The sequence below is a fragment of the Dipteris shenzhenensis genome, chromosome 19 (assembly GCF_047967505.1).
Source record: "Dipteris shenzhenensis isolate YYH24624 ecotype China chromosome 19, Dip_SZ_1.0, whole genome shotgun sequence".
NCBI classification, from domain to species: Eukaryota; Viridiplantae; Streptophyta; class Polypodiopsida; order Gleicheniales; family Dipteridaceae; genus Dipteris; species Dipteris shenzhenensis.
The window spans coordinates 49,809,379-49,830,833 of NC_141614.1; the positions used below are offsets into that span (position 1 = coordinate 49,809,379).

The following is a 21,455-nucleotide window of genomic DNA, read 5'->3' on the forward strand; positions in this document are numbered from 1 at the left end:
TTATTTGATATTGTTAGAGATGCCAATGAAAATGGACTTTGGTGACAATATCAATATGGTCATATGTTGACCTTAATCTTTTCTAGACCAACTTGGACATCTATAGATCATGGACTAGTTGAATATGTGCATCCCCACAATATAATATGAGATTGCATTACACCTTCATGTCAACCAAAACTCCATGCTTTGCAAATCAAACTATTTCGATCTAAGGAGGTCCGAGTTGATACTCTTAGAGATGTCATGTTTTAAGGGGGAGAAGTTATGGCTTATCTCTGGAAGAAGAACTACAATGTGGGACACAAGAAAAATGATTGTTTCAATCTAGGCTACTTGAAAATAGGGGATGAATGCATAACTATTTCAATCAAATTTGTAAGTAAAGGAACTTGACCAAAATGAGACATCAAGAGCAAATAAGTTAACAATGAGGGTCTCTCCTATTATGAGGGGCACAAACTTTATTGGACTATGAAAAAGGTTACCATACATACAAATCATGAAATGAACCAATGAGTACATTCTTTTTTATAGAGCTAACGATGTAAATCCAATGCTCATTATTTAACGTTTACATATCAACAATAAAGAAAAAAAAATTTCTAATAAAGTTTTTATGTTGTTTGCTTTGAGACACAAAAGTTGTCGCTAGTCAGTCTTAACATGGGTTGAAGACAGGACCGCTCAGCACAATGCACGTTTTGGTGAGGTGATCGCACCATTGAAATCATTGAGTTTGATTCTGTCAAACAAAAACACACTACTACACACGGATCCTATTGTGACACTTAAGTATCGATGTTTAGCATGTGCGGGGCACTAATCATCGGTATTGGAAGCGGGGTTTGTTAAGCATCGCTATATAGTGACTTTTATCATATTGGTAATGGTCATCATATAGCGACACTGAGATAGTTTTCTATAGTGACATTTTACAAAGAGTTTTTTTTCCCATACCTACCTTAAAAGATAGTTTTTCCTAATGACAAATTCTTTTTTATTTTCATGCATGTTTGATCTTTTGAGAGAATAAAAGTACAAGAGCATGTACATCAAGCCTTTGAAGCTCATCTATTCATCTCCAAGTTTGAGAAGAAAAAAATCAATAAAGAGCATTTACATCAATGGTTTTATCCTGAGCTAAGTGTAATGCGCCAAACAAATCTATCTCTAACTCTATACTGAGTTGATCTCCTATACCATCATCGTACTCTAGCATCATACATTCACCTAAGAGTGCTTGATCATCTTCTTCAATACAGTGTGGTGATTCTTGATGATCGTCATATTCTTCCTCAATATCATGATCTCCATCTTCCTCTCGCATGATGTCATTATGTGCATCTTCCTCTTGGCTCATATTATGATCTTCATCTTTTTTGCTAGATTCATTTGGATCAATTGGATCCGGCATTGGTAGTGGCATCTCCATATCCACATCTCTATCTTCAAAAATTTTCTTACTTCATGGTGCAACTTGGATCATGTACCACCATCTTGGATCAGAACAATCCGGATGAAAAACCACCTATATTGAAGATGGGTGCCAAATGCCATCAATTATATATATGAAATTATGCTTAAGTACATGTATCCATGGATCCTTAAAAACAAAAGCTTTGATTAATTAAATCATTAGTATGCACCTGCTCATAGTGCTCGGGAAGAACAAAAGTATCACTTTCATCGGTCCCAAGTTTGGTGAAATCTATTGCAAAGAAATCGCTAATGTCTTTTCTCACTGTTGCATGGGGACCGTTGTAAATAGTTGTAAACCATTTTACATCGATAATGAAAATACTAAATCGTCTGAAATCAACTTCATAGATTTCCCGTATGGTTCCACAATAATTCAACTGTCACGAGAGAAGATTGGTATCTGAAGCACTTGCTCGGCTATCTTGTGTGAAGTTAGCCATGACTCCAAAATCATATGTGACTCTCTTTGAATCGATGTGCTCCACGTGAAAATGTCGTCCATATATGCACTATACTTTTTGTATCATAAAAGAGCATCATTAAAACAATGAAGATGCATTTATTTTATAGTGTATATTGCCACAAATAATTACTTAATTATGTCAAGAGGTAAGTAGCTTACATGCATCATACATCCAAATGATAACTCTCACTCGTGCTCGTTTATATTCTCTCCATTGCATTTGGCTTTACGTAGAGCCAATTGTAGCCAATCAAGTGACATGTGAATGGGGAGAAGAGCCAGATCCCATGGATATGGTTGCGATCGCCTGTACATTACTCTAAATCTTGTCCTTGCATTTATTCTTTCTGCTTTGGCTGCTTCATATCTCTCAATCCACTTTTGCATCTCCTTACTATTGAGGATACAAAACTTATTGAATTTCTCCATTTGCTCTTCACTCATCTTTCTTTCAATACCTTTTCCTTGGGGTACCTCACCAATGATGCGATCATCATCCTTGTTATGCCAAGTTTGTGGCATATCGGGATCCATGGATGCGAGAAACTCCGTGATATATACTAATGGCTCTTACACAAGCCATCCCTCTGCCATGCTTGCTTCTGATCTTGCTCTTTGTCTCACAAATCCCTTCAAAGTTTTCATAAACCGCTTGAGAAAAAACATCCACTGACTATGAACGGTACCTGCAATGGCCACCTCATCAACTATGTGCACAAGCAAGTGCACTTGAGTTGTCATAATGCTCGAGGGAAAGTGCTTCTCAAGCAAGCATGCGGCTTCAATAGATTCCACCCTAGCCTTCTTGATGCTCGATATGGAGATCTCTTTTTGAGATATCCACCTATTTCACATGCCCACGTAAGATATATTCATAATCAATCCATAGATTATTCAGCTTAAATTAAAGAAAATGCAATCAATGCGATTTGATAGTAAGCATACCTCACAATACCACTGATCTTGAATATAGCAATTCTAACATCTTCTTGTAAGCACCCTTTTATTGTAATTGGGAGGATGAACTATCAAAGCAACAAAGAAGTCATGTCAACAATATAATATAATCATAATTACACTAATGCATCACGATTATTGATACACTAATCCTATAGCTTAGAATACCTGTAAGACCTTGTGCCAATCATGGGACTTGAGCCCACTAAGCTTATTGTCCTTTGAAAATGCTCCTTTCAAGCAATGCATGTACCCTATGGGTGTTTGAAAAGAGGCAATGTCTGCCTTGACTATTGCCTCCTCTCTCATAGAGAGGATCCATGTTGCTTTCAGGAGGATAACTTTTCCCGAAGCATGCATTTGGGGCCAGAAATGAGACATCCTATTCATAGCACGCAAGTCTTCTTGCACTCCTCTTGAGTCTTTAGAACCAATCAAATGTGCCCGAATAGTAGCCCCCACATTCTTGAAGATATGCATGGGATCCAAGAGCTGATTGATTTGTAACTGACCCCAATAAGGAATCTCGTGAAAGATTGACAACGTCTTCATACCAGGAGGAGATTCCTCTCTATTCGCTCTCCAATCCTGAATCCAGTCACGCCTTTAAATATGGTGGTAGTGGATCAAGCCGACCTCCATGTGCAAGATGGTCTAGCGGAAGGTATCGAGCATGACCTTCATAAACATTTTTCCTCATATGTTTGGAGTATCATGCAAGCGATTTCAAACCTGATCCACAAAAAGGACAAGCATGGTACCCACTTGTAACAAGTCCTACATGCATGCATGAATGTATTAGTATAAGACATGCATGCGAAAGAGAGTCATAAAGGCATAATCGTATATTGTACATGTAAACACATAACCATGTACCTGTGCACTCTCCATATCCTAGGTAGTCATGCATGGTCCACATCAAGATACCCCTAACCAAAATATCATTGGTATGTCTAGGAGCTATGGAAATATTAAAGACCCGCACTCCTCTCCATAAGATTTGTAACTCCTCTATCAAAGTTGCGATGTACACGTCCATATTTTTGGCCTTGTACTTCCCTGGGACAAGTAGTGCAAGCATGAGGTGTCCCTTCTTTATTGTTAGCCATGGTGGGATATTGTAATTCACCAAGACTATGGGCCATGTCGACCAAGATGTCGAGCGTAACCCGAAAGGATTCACACCGTCCATGGCGAGCCCAAAATGTAAGTTGCATGGCTCCCTCGTAAAGTCTAGCCACTGACTATCTATGTGCTTCCAAGCTGCACAATCTATGGGAATCCTCAATGTGTTATCAATGGACCAATGAGATGCATGCCATGTCATCAACTCCGCTATGAATTTGCATCGAAACATGTGGTGCATTCTTGCAATGATGGGAAAGTGTCTCAAGACCTTTACCGGTATCTACTCACCCTACAAGTCATCTCTATATCATTGTTCCCCACACTTTAGACAACTAGCCAAATCTCCATGCTCATGAGGAAAGAGAATACAGTCATTACGCCAAGCATGGATGGTATCATAATCCATACCCACCATTGTTAGCATCTTCTTCACTTCATCTCTTGATGCGGGCATGGTATTTGGTGCATGCAACATCTTCTGGAGCAACCTTTCACAATTCAAACATACATAGGCTTCGAATAATGATGATTCGGTACACTAATCCTACAACTTAGAATCCCTGTAAGATATTGAGCAACAAGCTTAGAATCTTACAACCTGACATTGAGCAAACATTTACAGACTCTTGCATTCTTTGAATTAGAGTGACAAAAGTCTGTATCTGTTTGCTCAATAGTAGGATATTGGAGCTTCACTTGGGAGAAAAGAGAGGAGGAAAGAGAGGAGAAAAGAGAGAAGAAAAAGGAGATAAGAGAGGAGATAAGAGAGAAAAAGAGAGGAGATAAGAGAGAAAAAGAGAGAAAGTGAAAAGAGAGAAAGTGGGGATAAAAGAGAGAAAAAGTGGGGATACAAAGGCTTCGAATAATGATGATTCTCAAACATACATGATGATTCTCACAACAAATAATATCCAAATATTTAGTAAAATTAATGCAGGAGCTAACCTCATTAAGGCCGAGACACTTGTATCCAACCACCCATACTTTGCTTGTAGATTCAAGATTAGACAAGCCCGTAGTTTATACATCCTAGCACCCTTGTACAACTGTGTTGATTGCAACTCTCACATTTTGACCTCAGACTCTAATATCACATGTATGTGTGATGTAGTGCCTCTAAAAATAGAATCCATCATGTCCACCATACCCTCGTCATCATCCGGGAGACTATAGTCTTGCTCAAAGTGTGAAGGTATATGCACATCCTCATCACCCTCCTCATCCTGTTTCGAGATTTTGTGTAAATATCAGATCTTGTCTCAAGGTTTCATGTCATAATGGTGACCAATATTAACCATGAACTCAAGTAGCATTGACTTACTGATAATGCATCATCATGTGCAACACCAACGGTGGGTACTTGTTCGGGCTCCTCCCCATACATCCGCAAGTGGCGCATGATAATACGATGTTGATATCGTACTTCTCGCTTGCAATGAGTGCAATGACAATACAATCTCTCCGTAAACCACTCTGTGCTCCCAGGCGTTGGTGCATCATCTGATGAGCTTCCACTCATCCCTTTCATCTGTACACTTCCAAAATCACAATATGAGTTGCAAAGAAATCTATTAAGATCCAAAAAATAGCCACCCATGAGCTTCTTTTCTCTTTTCTAACAATAAGTGCCCTCAACCGTCGCTATATAGTGACTTTTTGCTCTGCTTCATCCCTATATACTGACGCTTTGCCCTACTCCGGTGGTATATAGTGATGCTTTTTGGATATAAGAATCGCTATATAGTGACTGACCCAGTGTTGCTATATAGCGATGCTAGGGGCTTAAACCCGAAACCCCGTGCGACGCTTTTTTTAGCATCTCTATTGCAAGAAAAGCAAAAATCTCTCCTCCCACCTTATATTCGATGACCTCGCTTTCCTCCTCTCTATTCTCCACTCCTCACTACTAGTCAGTCCCTCTCCTAACACTTGTGCTCCCTCTCCACCCTTCTCCCTCTTTGCTTGTGTAAAAAGAAGTTTTCAAGAAGGTGAGTCTCTTTAAGCAATGTAGGTTCGTTTTTTGTGAGATTTCGTGTTGTCAGTGTTGAAGCATGTTTCTCCTTGTATTGCTAAGGCTATGTGCTAGTTTTCATGCTCGATTTTCAAGGGTCAAAGACAAAAAACGAGATTTTGTGAAAGAAAAAAGACTCGCCTCTTCTCTTTTTGATATTTCTCTTCCTCCTCTTTCTCCTTCTTTTTAGGCTTATGCTTTCTCCTTATTTGTAGGCTTATGCTTGTCTCCTCAATCCAATCCCTTTGAGAAGTTGCTTCTCTAAACTCCTCCTTCCTCTAACTAGTTATTTGAAAAATGGTATGTTTCCTCTCTTTTATAGGGCCAGTCCACAAAACACCGAGCGGGACTATTCCAGGTAAGAAAGTCCTTCCTCTTTTTTCCTTTTGTTATTTTTGTTATTTGCATTGGCCTATAGCTAGTGCCTTGAGCGCTAGCTATAGTGATGGATGTAGGAACCCTCTCTTCCCCTCTCTTCCCCTATTCCCTCTTCTTTCCCTCTTGTCCTCTCTTCCTTCTCTTCTTTTTCCCTCTTCTTTATCCCCTCTTTCAATCTCTTTTTCCCCTCTTCCTCCTTTCCTTCTCTTCTTTTTCCCCTCTTTCAATCTCTTTTCCCCTCTTCCTTCTCTTATGTTTATGCTCTTTATAAGCATAAGCATATTCTTTCTTTCCTTTTCTCTTATGCTTATGCTCTTTTTCCCTCTTCCTTCTCTTCTTTTCATAAGCATATGCCTATGCATGTCCTTCTCCTTCTCCTTCTCCTTCTCCTTTCTTTCTCTTCTTTTTTCCTCTCTTTTTCTCTTCTTTTCATAAGCATATGCCTATGCCTATGCCTATGCTTATGCTTATGCTTATGCATAAGCATAAGCATAAGCATATGCTTTCTCAATGTATTCTCTTATGCTTTGCCAATGTATTCTCATATGCTTTCTCAATGTATTCTCTTGTTTTTTATTTTCGTGTTTGTGTCTATGTTAGACATGGGATCACGTCACACATCTGATAAGTACAGAAACCCTCGTAGGAGGAGACATCATGATCTCTATTCTCCAGAGGACTTTGATTCCCCTTAGGCAACAACTCAGGGGTTTACCCCTGCGACTACCCCTGACTCGTGACTCCTCTTGGACATAGCACTACGACTACCCCTCGGGGAACTCCTTTGCTAGAAGCCCATGGCTTTGTCGAGAGTCCCGATGAGTTTGTGGCACATATGACTGATGAGGAGGCAGCGAGATTCTTCTCTCTGCTATCCCAGAGGACCTTAGCAATTCCCTCTCCTACACTGATGGTTGGACCTACTACCCAGCCGTCCCCTCGTGCCCCTTCGACTGAGGGGTCATCACCTAGGCATGCCCATTGTAAGGGAAGGAAGAGTAGGAGGGGTCACTTATGTTGTGTTGACTCAGGAGATGTAGTGGAGTCAGCACACTCACATCCCTACAAGTCTCCACTTGGTCTCGAGACCCAATACCAATCAGGTCCCTTGCCCTCTCCTACTCCCATTGCTACTTCTCGCTTCGGAAGCGCTCGCACAAACACCACTCGCTTTGACTCTATCACTTTTATGAGTCCTCCTTACCTAGTCGAGGACCTGTCCTATCAAATCATGGCTGCTAGAGAGATAATAGAAGATAAAAAGGGCAAAGCAGTGATGGCCACCATGAGGCGGTTGATGAGCCACCACTTCAAGAGTGGCATTGCTACTGATTGGTGGTATCAAGATGACCAAAAGAAGCAGGCAGTCATCAATGAACTGAAAGCAAAATACCCTAACCCCCCAAATTGGGAGTTCAATGAGAATTACATGCTAGAGCGCATGGGTTTGGTCTTGAAGCATTGTAGATCAACCTTGCATACTTCCATCGCAAAGGGGAGGGCTAAACTTAACTGGGCAAATAAAGCTGATTAGAAGTTTTTTAAGAAGTAGAACAGGGACCATCTTGAAATGTTCGAGGGTTAGAGGAGGGCTGCGAGGCTGGATGCCGTAGGTACTTCGCACTTTGGTGTAGGCAGATGGTTCGCATTCGAGGCAGCTGTGGTAAGTCTACTTCTTCTCATTTAATGTATTGTTCTATTTGTTTTACTACATATTACATGCACTTTATCTAACTCTCATAAATTGGGTCCACGACAAGCTGTGATGGGTCATGTTCCTATAGATGTAGAGACGAGGGAGGATTACCAAAAAGCGAGCGAAGAAAAGCGAGCGAGGCCAAATAAGCGAGCGTGGACAAACAACAATACAAGGTGTTATCTGTTTAATAACAACCACATCATATTCATCAGGACAGCCAATTACCACAATTTATGCTCCAAGAAAGCTTACCCACTCGCTTGCATCTTGGCTAGCATGTTTCCAGAAGTACATGTTCAAATCATGTTTCCTTTGCTGTGAAAAAGTAATGATAAAATAAAACATTGAATGCTTTCAATAATGAGAATAGTAACATATTACATGAACTGCTCTTCATGTTGTCAGAAGACACCTTTTTTCTAAAAGTTATTAACTCCATAGCACAAAAAGCATATGTTATACAAACAAAAATTAATATAAAAATTTGATGCTTCAAAATATCTTCCAACCCTTGGAATGATTGTACAAAATGTTTTTTCATGCATTGCCAAAACATGGAAGCACACCTATGTATATCATCCACTTCCAAAGGAAATATAAAAAAGGGACATCTAGGCTGCCTACTAAATGCTTGATGGGTTTCTTCCACCTTCAAAAAATACAACTTAGTGCAGCTTCATGCAAGGAAGCACACCTACATATATTATCCGATTCTGAAGGAAATGCAAAAAAAGGGCATCCAAGCCATACACTACATACTTGATGGGTTTCTTCTACCACCCAGAGCTTGAAACAATTCAACTTTTGTCAATGTAGCCTGATGCATAAACTGATGCACCATTTCACTTAAGCCCAAGACAACAATAAACACAAAGTATATGTGCTTGCAAGGCATGTAGGGACTTTTTCTTGCTTCCCTTTCTGTGAAATCAAGGCATGTGCAACGTGGAAACTCTGAAATCAAGACACTATATGTTAGCCCCTTGGACATTGATCCTGTTGTACGAACATGGAATACATGCACCTCATGTGGAATAATGATGTTCTCTCTCACCACCTCCCCATTTTCTGTAACTGCCTTGTGTATCCTTTGCTTGAAATCTTTATTCAACTTACTTCTCCATGAAACAAGCTTTCCATCACGATGAGAAGGGCGCACATGGCTAGGTGTATGGATTTGCTGTGCATAAGGAGGTCCCATCACACCAATAGAATCATCACTATTAAATACGAACCCTGCCCTTACAAGGGCACCCCTCTCATCTACAGTGATTGATGTCCCACTTGCAACCTTCCATACACCTGGAGAGACCCCAGGAACACCTTGAATGGATTTATCCACATTCCATGTATGGGTGACAGAAGTATTACAAAACCATACAAACTGCTCTATCACTCCATGAGAATGTTGCCTTCTTCCCTTAAAACAAGGGGCTGGCACACCATAACTTGCACTTCTACCAAGTGAATTGATTAGTGCCCCACATCGTCTTCGACTCTCTGCCAAGTAGCCAAAGCATGTGACAACGCTATGTGGTTCGGTTCTCCTGATCGCCCAATTGGCTTCATGAATATCTATCTCTCTACAAACCATGTCCTATGATGGACTTTTAAAATCAATTTGTCTTCTTTTTCCTATCACTCTCCTTGTTGTCACTGTCATGTATTCTGGCCGATGACTATCATTTCCATGGACCGATGTTGAACATTTTGAACCCCTCTTTCTTCTTATGCTCACCGGTTCTGTTATTGGCCTATTCATCTCAGGAGATTGTATCCCAGCCTCTTCAATCACTATGTGTAATAAATCCACAAGCCTATTTCTGTCCCCTTTACCAGACCCACTACCATCAAGTATTCTTCGCCGGAGAGCATCCAAATTTGATCCTGTACCCAAGTGTCTTCCATTCATAAAGGCATTGTAGTGGGCACTTTGAAGGACACTCATTGCAAGATCTGCTGCACAAGCATCATACAATGTTACGTGTTTTGCATATCCATGTGCTGCTCTCATGCTAGAATGTTTTGTCTCCGAAAGGTTCACTGTAGGAACAAATCCAGAGTGCTCTTCTTGCCGCAAGAACATTCCCCCCCACTGGTTGACTCTAACATCCCACCAAGCAAGCCACGTATGCAATGTTGGTAGCTCACCCTCCTTCACATGAATCGGGGACCAATACAAATTCAATGTTTGTTTGCATTGCTCTGCAGAAGTTGAAGTTGTTGCCTCTCTCCACTTCCGACATAGAACTTTATTCTCCTCCTGAAATTGTGGCTTAATGCATCGTTTGGTGTGCTCAACCATGCTCATCTCCCAATGGAAAACACAAGTTCTTTCTCTACCATCCATCACATTTTCAGGTCCACCATTGTAAACAGTGCGGACAGCCAACCAATTTGCTCCTGCTCCATCTGCCATGAATCCACGGAATTCAGGTTTTTTAAAACCATTCTTCTCCATTGTATTGTTCAGTAGCTCCCAGAATCGAACTTGAGCATGGTTATCCTCCACCTTGAATTCACATATTGCTATAGTTAATAGTTCCCTTATGAATGGGTCATACACATGAGCACCCATTGTTGACCATCCCCTCACTCGATGCACATGGTCAAAATGAACCCATTGTGATCCCAAGCTTCCACCAGGCCGCATGCGATTCACTAGATCAACTCCTGATCCTGGACCAATGGTAGACATTTTGAAGATATGTGGTTGTTGTTCATCTTGCAATTGTTCAGGAAATAGGATACTTTGTAGGTATGGATATTTGCATCTCCTCTTTCCTTTGCTAGCATCATCTCCATCACAAGGTCTTGTGCCACAGACACCTCGATATTTTTGCAAGAGGAATTTCCATTCAACCTAGCACGCATTGAAATGAGATCCTCTACTTCCATTTCCTTTGCTCGACTTCTACCTTTTTCAACTGGATGGTCATGGAAACCCACATGCACTGCGCATCTCGTTGTCTTCACTCGTTCATGGGGAAAGCAATAATATATAATAGCACTGCATAGGTAAACACACTCTGGTATTGCATCACAATGCTTACACAAAAGTGACCCCAAGGCAGGATCAATGGGACCAGGTAGAGGAGGCCTCCTAAGCTTTCCTTTCCATTGTGTATCATTTAAAATTCCCATTCGTTCAAGGAAAGGACAATCCAAATTACAACATCTCAAATAACCTGAACATCTACTCATTCTCACAACACCATTGAAGCAGTCTTGCGAACATGTGGAATATTTTGTCCAAACATGACCATCAGCATTCTGTTCCATTCCAGACATTGGTGAACCCTTAGGCATAGGTGGAAGTTCGAAGACAATATATCCATCGTAAGTTAGAGGAAGCTCAGTAACCTTCTCCACCCGAACTGCAGATTTGAGCGCAACATGAAGAGAACTATTCAAAGGCATCCTCTCTATAAGTGAAACCACACTATTCAGTTCATGATTCATAAAGTCACCATGAGTACCTCTCTTATAGGACATGTGAACTCTTAAGGTTGATTGTTGGCCACCACTAATCTTGAACCCTTTTTGACCATCCTCTAAGTTCACCACTGGAAGTACAATGGCAAGCTCATCTATTCCGATTTCTTGATGCAGCTCAATGTCCTCGTTCTCAATGTGAAAGTGTTCCTTAAGCTCCTCCAATGAAACCTCTAGGAAAGGAGTGTCAAAACGAATGGTCAATGATTCGTGTTCTCCAAAGCGAATGAAAACTGAGAAAGGCATGATTCAAATGCTAGAGCCAAGATGTAGCATCAGACGACCAGCAGCTGCTATAACGAAGGAAGTTGGCAAGAACTTCCTTCCTGGACTGCCTGGGGCAGCAAAATAGGCAGTGCGTTAACGCGCTGCCTCTTTTGCTGCCCCAGGCAGTCCAGGAAGGAAGTTGGACTGCCTTTGCTAGTGGATCGTTTGCCTTTGCATTTACATGAGCTGGAGGGCAGTGGAGGAGACGAGGGGGGAGGATGAGGGTAGAAGAAGAAGAAGCTGGGAGCTCGGAGAGCAATGGATCCATGGGACGAATCCTGGACGATGATCAGAAGCGCAAGGAGAAGAAGCAGAACGTAGAAGTCTATGGAGAAGAAGAAGAAGCAGACGATACGAAGTCGACGGAGAAGAAGAAGGAAAAGAGCAAGATATATATATTGCGATTACACACAGTAGTAGAATATAGAGAGCATACAAGCACGACAGGAGGCAATGCTTCGCGAAACTAGACAAATACTTTCGAGGATGAAGATGATGCTATGGTATCTCTGTCTGGGGCGGAAGCGAGAGTTCATTACTGTCGAAGCATTGAAAGAAATGGAAGGCAGGATTGATGCAGAGCAAATGGAAGATTCAAAGGTTACCAAATGAGCAACAGAGAATGCGGAGCTTCCGAGCAGAAGAACGTTCAAGGGCCTTCTGATGCTTTTCGGAAGAACGTCCATCTTCCCTGCCGTTGGAGTCAATCGACATAGTTCCACAGTCGATCCTGCGCGCAGCCAAAGCATCGTTGCTACCCTGAACGCGACACTCTCAGCTAGCTCCACCCATTCCCTTCTTCAGCTCCTCCAGTATTGGAGCTATGGCTTCCCCTTCACACATCAGTATTGGAGCTATGGCTTCCCCTTCTAACATCGCCGACGATGACGATGACTCCCTTGCATGGAGCCTCCTCCTCCATAGCTTGCTCCCCCCCGGCACTCCCCTCCCCGTCGATCAGGAGCACCTCGACTACTCGTTCGCTCTCGAGTATCGTAGCCCCCCGCCTTCCTTCCACGTTCCCAAGGCCCAGGCCCTTGACATCGTTCCCATAGCCACAGTGCTTGCGAATCAAGGGGAGAGAACAAGAACAGGAGGGAGGAGGGGGAAGGACTCACCTGACGACATAGATGCTCTGGGAGAGCATCTGGAGGAGGGAGACTTCACGGAGGGCAGTGGAAGGGACGCCTTCCTCCTCCATTTCGAGGCGAGTTTTCTTGAGGGCGACGAGGCGACCGGAGTGACGCTCACGAGCCTTGTAAACTTTGCCGTAGGTTCCTTCACCGACCTTCTCCAGTTTCTCGTAGTAGAATATAGAGAACATTAGCTATGGCCACCATAGCTAATGGAGAATCTTCAAGCCCAAAGCAAGACTTGGGTGCGCTGCCTGCCTTCGACTCCTGAGTCCTGTGGTCTCTGTGGAGATTTCGTGAATCGTTAGCCTTGGACATGGGGATTTACAAGATTTAGAGTAGCAGCACAGTTTCATGAGGAACTGTTGCAGTTTGCGTACCTCTAAAGTTGAACTAAAAACTGGAACGTTTCCTCTAGAGTTCCCGTGAATGCTGCAGAGGCAGCTCTTGTCCCTTCCCAAAAGCTTCTCCGTCACCTTTCATGGCGCGAAATTGCTGCTCTTCATTTTTCTGTAGATGCGATCGGCTATCTTTTCTCCAGTGGACCTGTGAATTCAATTATTTTAGAAATCGGGGATCTTTGTTCCTGTCTGTCGCTCAGATCTCCGACTGGTTCTACGCACCTTTCTCCTATAATCCAAAAATCCGTCGATATGTGTGTTTCTGAATCGGTATGTGTGTTTTTCTATCATCATGTTTGTGTTTTCCAGCCGGGTCAATTCAAGCTCGGTGGCACAAAACTTTATCTTTGATTTTGGCTACTTGCGCCATAATTTTCCCCAACGTCAAATGAGTTGTAACGTCTCGTATGGTCTCTGTGGAGATTTCGTGAATCCTTAGCCTTGGACATGGGGATTTAGGGGATTTACAAGCTTTATCCGTGAACATTATCGCATCAGAGACAAAATGCTTGCTGCGACTGCATCTTCCCGATTTTTCTATCTTCGAACATCTCTTCGGAACATGCAAAGATGGAAGTTACAATTTTTCGCACAATCGCGGTAGTGGGAGCTCTACTATACGTTTACATTCAAGGGATCCATGGCGCAATGGTAGCGCTTCCATTAATCAGGATAGAGAGAGCAGGGAACGGCTTGCCAAAGGATGCAGCATCGCTTCTTCTATATCAGGAGGTTTTGAGAATTCCAGCTGCTCAAGCATTTCTTAAGGTTGTTCTCGCTCTTCGCAGAGGTGAAGGTAAGTTCTCTTGAGCAATGCGCACAATTTCCTCGAAATACAATGTACAAGGATCCAAGGGAGTAACTTCTTGCAACGTCTTTTGTTGAGCAAAAGCCTGTATCCTTTAATACACAATTGGTTTTGAAGGCTGGGCTGAGTCGTAGGAGCTTGGCGTTGCTTTTTAAAAATTGAGAGTTGTCAATCCATACGCACGAGGAGCTTTGAGAGTGCCTTGCAGACAACTTGTCGAGGCCTGCAAACATCCACCGAAGCCATAGATCTGAATCAGAGATCCGTTCATGATCGCCGAATTAACTAAGCTATGAGAACACATTCTCTACGAGGTCCTATAACTTCAAAGCCAAACTGCAAGATGCGCCTGACGATACCATCTAGATCCCGAAACACATCTAGATCCCGAAACCAGCTATTATCTACCTTACTCAGGAAGGCAGTCGAACTTCCTTCCTGGACTGCCAACTTCCTTCCTGGACTGCCTGGGGCAGCAAAAGAGGCAGCGCGTAGGAAGGACTGCCTGGGGCAGCAAAAGAGGCAGCGCGTTAACGCGCTGCCTCTTTTGCTGCCCCAGGCAGTCCAGGAAGGAAGTTAACGCACTGCCTCTTTTGCTGCCCCAGGCAGTCCAGGAAGGAAGTTGGACTGCCTTCCTGAGCAAGGTAGATGATCGGTGATCGTTTGCCTTTGCGCGCGCATGTAAATGCTATGCCTCTCTAAGATGCCGAGCGTCGCTCCATCAGACGCTCCATCAGACTTCGCTGCGGATTTTGATGGTGCTCAAGGAAGGCAATGGAACTTCCTTCCTGGACTGCCTGGGGCAGCAAAAGAGGCAGCGCGTTAACGCGCTGCCTCTTTTGCTGCCCCAGGCAGTCCAGGAAGGAAGTTCCATTGCCTTCCTTGAGCACCATCAAAATCCGCAGCGAAGTCTAACGCGCTGCCTCTTTTGCTGCCCCAGGCAGTCCAGGAAGGAAGTTGGCAGTCGTTAACGCGCTGCCTCTTCTGCTGCCCCAGGCAGTCCAGGAAGGAAGTTGGACTGCCTTCCTGAGCAAGGTAGATGATCGGTGATCGTTTGCCTTTGCGCGCACATGTAAATGCTATGCCTCTCTAACATGCCGAGTGTCGCTCCATCAGACTTCGCTGTGGATCTCGACGGTGCTCAGGAAGGCAGTGGAACTTCCTTCCTGGACTGCCTGGGGCAGCAAAAGAGGCAGCCTATTTTGGTCCCTCGGGCAGTCCAATAGTCCCCTCCTTGCATAGCGTTCAAAAGACCATGTGACCTATCCCTCCAAGAGTCCAATAGCATTCCAAAGACCATTAGACCTGTACACCAAAGCATACTTGTAGACAAAAGATGAAATGGTCGAAGCAACCTTTTGTGAGTATGAAAGAAAGTATTGATACATGGAGGATTGAGTAGAAAAGCCTTCATGAAAAGACAGCTTGAGATGCCAAAAAGGATAGCGCGTTAACGCGCTGTCCTTTTTCGCATTTCAAGGTGTCTTTTCATGAGGGTAAGGGGTAGGCATAGAAGTGCATATTTACCACTGCAATTCCATATATCCAAGTGTATAGATACCACTGCAAGTTGATATACTATGTGCATTGGAGATGAACCTTTTTCTTTCAGGACACAAGTGGGTGAATGTTCCCTAAGCTGGAAATCAATTGCATTGGTAGATACATGTATTTGTTTTTAGTTTTGGTTTTTATTGAAAAGGTTTTGAGAACTATGATTGGAAAAATGCCGTGTTTTTTGTCTTTTCAGGATGACAGGAAAAAAAGGCAGAAAAGTTCAAGTGGCACATTCTACAAAGGTGACAAGAGGAACAAAAGTAGATCACAATGTTGAATCATCAGTAGGTGGAACAGAAGAGCAAGAAAGTGTGGTGGGTCTAGAGGTTGAAGTATCATCAACTCAAAGAGATGAAGGTCCAAGAGTAGAGGAGGATGAGTTGGATGATAGTGAAGTTCAGGTGGAAGGAGGAGGTGATGTGATTGGCAAATGTAGGATGCTTGATTCAAATCAGTGTCCTCACATTCCCTTGTGTAGGTTGATACCTTATGCAAGAGTGAGAGGACTTCGTGATGATGTATCTTCACTCAAAAGTACATTTCAAGTGGAGGGCTATCTCCCAGAGAAAGGGTCTTTCATTGTATCTGTCTGCAAGAGTGATGGAGAGGAGATAGTTGTGACAGATGATATGAGGAAGAGTTGGTCTCCCACCTGGAGAGAGGTGGATGGGGAGTTTGAGAAAGATGTGATGTCTAACACTGACTTTCATTTTATGTCACAAAAGATGTTATTTGTTTGGGAGGGCAATCATAGGACCACTGCATGGATGAGTGTTATCAAGGAAATCTTTCCTACAAACAAGAAAAGACATGTACGAGTGGTATGCACAATAATTGACCCAAGGAAAATTAGTGAGATTGCTCTCTTGGCAGGGCTACAACGAATGAATTCGTAAGTACATGGACTCTTTGAATCTTCTCCACATTTGTGTTTTATGATACTTTGCATTATTGATTGGGTTGTGTACTTTGCTGTTTGTTTTCTAGCATGAATGAACATGCCATTATCAAACCCAGTCTAAGGGACATACTCATAAATGCACACAACATTTGTGAGTGTGACTCTATGGTGTTTATGAGAACATTGTCTTCGAGTGAGATCAAATCAATAGAGAATTGGAGGGCTCAAGAGAGTAAAGGGAAGAAGCCATGGTTTCCATTGACAAGAGGTTATCTAGCAAGGCTTGTCTTCCAGGTAGAATGTTGCATTTGTATTGATGCTTAGATCTTTATCACTCCTTTGCTTTCTCTAATTGGAACTTATGTATGTAGGTTGAGTACAATACAGAGCTTAAAAAAGCAATGGACAAAATATCTACAAAGCTACCTTTAGATCAAAGGGGAGAGGCAGAAGGAAAGCAGCGTACCATAATTCAAAAGAGAATTGCTGATAGGATGGGAAAGGTGGGAATTGAATTTTCTATACTTTGTTGCATTTATTTTGAAGTTAAAGCAGCGTACCATAATTCAAAAGAGAATTGCTGATAGGATGGGAAAGGTGTGAATTGAATTTTCTATACTTTGTTGCATTTATTTTGAAGTTAAGTGACTGACATGTCATCTTTGGATAGGTGTTGAATTGTATAGATCCTGGTCTTGGAGAGGCTTGGTTGGAAAAGTTGTTTGCCTTGCGCTTTGATGGTACGGACTCTTGCGTGACATTGGAGAAGCTCCAACTCATTGCAAAGTCTGATTTGAGATTAGAAAAAAAAAATATTTTCCTTTCTTTGTTAGAAGCCACTAAACCTATGCGAGACATGTACTTCATGCCTGTGGGCGACCTTGAGTACAGAGGGTGTGTTTCTTCTACCAATACAAATCATCTTTCATGGTGTTTGTTTGTTTCTTGCTAATGGCATGACTCTTATTTTTTTATTATAAAATTGCGTCAACTTTTACTTTTTAGGTGGATTAGTAGAGAGATATTTTTGGAGAAGGTGGAGAGACAGTCATTGAAAGTGCTTGAAGATTTGAGGGTGATCACAACAATGGGCATGCCTTTGGATACCCCTAAGGATTACACATTGCAGCAATATATGGAGGATATAAAATTGGAGGGGAGAAAACATATGTTTGTGGTGCTAAGATCAAAGGAAACAAAGATGGAGAGCAAGGGTGGAAAAAAAGGAGATGGACTATCTGAGTTGGACATGGCTACCCATAGGGTGGTTTATAGGTACGTTGTCAATTCATTTGAAGGTTCATTTTTCATTTGTCTATGTTTGTGCTGTTGATTCATGTAATTACACAATTTTTGATGGTTTGGGACATCCTTTTTTTTTTTGTTTCTTGGTTGATAGATATCTCTCCCACTTGGCAATAGAGAAAAGGATCTCCGACATTCCAAATTTGTGTAAGAGTTGGGTGGAGATTGGTCATGCTGCATGCATGTATCCACCAGGCATGCACCATCTCTCTCAATGGGAATTAGCACATTGTCCCTGGTGGATAGATTTCCCTAAAGGACAAGTACTGGTGCGAGAAAGAGACTTGTACAATACTTATGCTTCACAAAAAGCCAATGAAGCAAGTAAGGACAAAGTGGAGGGAAGCTCAAGGAGAGATAAGAAAGACAAAGAGAAACAAGAACATCCTACAGAAAAAGGTAAGGAAGATACAATATGATTATTTGTTGATGTTGTCTTCAATTCGTTTTGACATTGCATTAATAAGTTTATGATTGTTCTCTTTCTAGATGAGGGACCATCTAGTCCTATGCGGCATGAAATGGATCACATAGAGAGTGCAGGTAAGGGTGTTGTTGTGTTCTACATATGTAGTTGTTCCTTTAACACTACTTTTACTTGTAATTGTTTTGCTTTTGCATATAGGTGGAGAATTAATCTCAGGACTTGTGAAGCAATACGTGTTCCATCGATCACAGTCACCTGACATTTCCTTGGCCCGTGGCATCACACCTTTGTTTGCTTGTATAGTTGGAGATTACATTGCAATGGGCAAAGACTTTGCTGACTCTAAAAGAAATGATAAGTATGCTATTTTGCATGAGTTTTTTATTACAGTGGCTAGTCGAGATCAGGACTACAAGAGGATGGGTAAGAAGGTGAAGTGGGCTTTAGATTTTATATTGCTTGATTTTCCATCTGGCTATCCACTTGATGAGAGAGGATCCACTCCTACTTGGAATGTCTTGCTCGAGGACCATGTGCGGCATGGGCTTGCAGTTGCATCAGCTTCTTTGTCTGATAGTGGTTGGTTGGCATGCATATGTCCTTTGGCAGGTAAGGCACAATACCACAATTGACATTTCACATTTTTTGTTTCCATTCTACTAGTTTTAAATAAAATTAATTGCTTGCAGGACAATGTATTGGTTGGATGGAACGGTTTGCATATGTCCAGGGCTTGGAGGTTGTCAGACGTGTGATCATTCATGACAAGTTTCCATATGGATTTTGTAGAGAACATGATAAAAGTGTTAAGGTAAGCTATCATTCCATGCATTCTATGTTTGCATTCCATTATAAAAGTGTCTTTGACAAATGTCTCCTCGTTAGTTCTATGCATGATATGTTTGGAAGGATAAGTCCTATGCATGCTATGTTTGCCATCTTTCATGCTATAATGCTTGCTAGTTGAAGTCAATATACTATACATGTTTTTCTCCATGTGGTTTCTAGATGCAATCTTCAGTATTAGCTCTAATACGTAGAGCAAAGAAGAATCCAACAGTTTTTTGGGAGGAGAGCTTTCCACTTTTCCAACAGCTTTTGATTGATCCACGTGAAGATGTCTGGACTCATCACATACCTCCCTCTTCAAGGACAATCGTGCCGATGTCTTCTCAGCTAGCACGAGGTGGACTAGAGAGGAGTAGTTTTTTTGTGGGTTGCATTATGTCTCTTCTCTGTGTTCCTGGAGGGCTGGTTCTAGAGATGGGTTGTGGTACAGCCCCTCTTATGCATGCTTGTCAGGCCATTGGCAGGCCTTGTTTTTCATTTGATTCAGACAACGGTATTGTGGCTAGCATTGTTGAGCCACTTGTGGCAGATCATTCTGGAAAACGGATCAGGTCAGAGCATGATGGAGAGGGGGAAGAAGAGAGAGTGGAACCTGTCACAAACCCCTTTGATGAGTAGTATGCTACTGGCCCTGAGTTTTTTTGTTATATATTTCGAATGCTAAAATTGAGGACTTTGAAAGTGTTATTTAGCATCTTTATAATATGGTAGATAGTGAAGATTTACGGGTGCCTTTGAATCAAGAAAGTACAAATTTTGATGCTTTGGATAGTGTTTGTAAGGCCTTGATCTAGCAATTGATTTTTTTTGCTTTTTGTTGGTAGCGAATTGTCTTTTTTATAACACATAAGGATGGCAAGTTCTTCTTATTGGAAATTATTTTCATTGTTCCACTTTGACTTACTTTCCTTTGAAATGTATGTTTTGTTGTAGTTTGTTACCATGCTATGCAGAAAAAATGGCAAGATTCATGACAGCCGACAAGAAATATGATGAGTGCCAATTAGATAAACCACATGCGCGCAACTACTTTCTTGATGATGAATGTCAGGGGGATTAGAATATGGTTTAAAACACCATTTTGTTGATAGACTGATAATTGTTGTGGTGAACCATGGACACATTTGGAAAGTTTTGGTCTAGTGCATTTTGCAGGTGAAGTGGTATTTCAATAGTCATTTACGTTATGAGTTTGGTAATTAGTTTATGTTCTTCAAGTGAAACTTCAAGTGAAAGATAGGGTGGATTGTAAGTCTGATTATTGGTATGCTTATTATGACAACATCTTGCTATAGTAAGTTTGGTTTCAAATTTGTTCTCATCGGAGAAATTGTAAAAAAACTCGCTCGCTTCATTGGGCCCGCTCGCTTTTTCTCGCTCGCTCTATTGACTACCTCGAGACGAGGCATGTGTTTCGCGTAGGAACAAAGCCATGGTTTATTGAGCAAGAGGTAATGGGAGTGACAGTCGATTGGGCTAAGGTGGCTACTCGCACAGTATAAGTCTACTCTTACTTGTAATCTCACTTTTTAAATTGTTCTGCATAAGTGGAGCTTAGTGATGATGAAGAGAGTGTCGATCACGACATTTGTTGATTCGGTCTTTGGCTCCTCTTTGGACTTGGACTCCTTCTTCTTGAGGTCTACCTTCTTCTTGCGGCACTCTTTAGTGGAATGACCAAGCTTCTCATAGTAGAAGCACTTCATCTACCTCTTTTGCTCTGCATCCTCAGTGTTGTTTTTGTTCTTGGAGTCTTTGAACTTACCCTTACTGAGCTTGTCCCTTGCCATGAGAGCCTTCTTGTCTGATTGTGTAAACAACTTTTCTTGAACCTCTTCCTGCAATAGTAAATGCCCAAGCTCCTCGAAGGTGAGAGGCTTGGTCCTTTGTCCTACAGTGACCATAGTCATGAAACTCTTAAAGCTTCTAGGTAGCTTGTGTAAGATCAATAGTGCCAGTTGACTTGACTCTACCTTCTAACCAACTGCCACTAGCTAGTCCCTCAACATCTTGATAACTGAATATATAGTGGAGAACTTGACCATGCTCCTAAACCTGTGTCTATTGGAGTCGCCTTCTAGTAGAGGTACTCCGATCTAGAGTTATGAACCTAGCTCTAATACCATGTTGGAAATAGAGGATAGAATCACTCACATCTCACTTCCTCTCTAGCTCATACAACACTTGAAAATTT

At 42.0% G+C, this 21,455-nt stretch overlaps 1 protein-coding gene across 1 annotated transcript; it reads left to right on the forward strand.

The window, feature by feature from the left end:
* The first annotated feature begins 18,561 nt into the window (after positions 1 to 18,561).
* On the forward strand, positions 18,562 to 20,683 carry LOC147890590 (uncharacterized). Its single transcript, XM_087390323.1, has 4 exons — positions 18,562 to 19,021; positions 19,102 to 19,223; positions 19,421 to 19,754; positions 20,667 to 20,683. The coding sequence occupies exons 1-4, from the start codon at positions 18,733 to 18,735 to the stop codon at positions 20,681 to 20,683; spliced, it is 762 nt and encodes a 253-aa protein (XP_087246449.1). The 5' UTR covers positions 18,562 to 18,732.
* Positions 20,684 to 21,455: the final 772 nt, after the last annotated feature.

Coding starts and splice junctions, on each gene's coding strand:
- LOC147890590 (XM_087390323.1), top strand. CDS start 18,733: ATGGGCAAAGACTTTGCTGACTCTAAAAGAAATGATAAGTATGCTATT. Junction 19,022..19,101: donor ATGCATATGTCCTTTGGCAG/GTAAGGCACAAT, acceptor AATTGCTTGCAG/GACAATGTATTGGTTGGATG. Junction 19,224..19,420: donor AACATGATAAAAGTGTTAAG/GTAAGCTATCAT, acceptor TGTGGTTTCTAG/ATGCAATCTTCAGTATTAGC.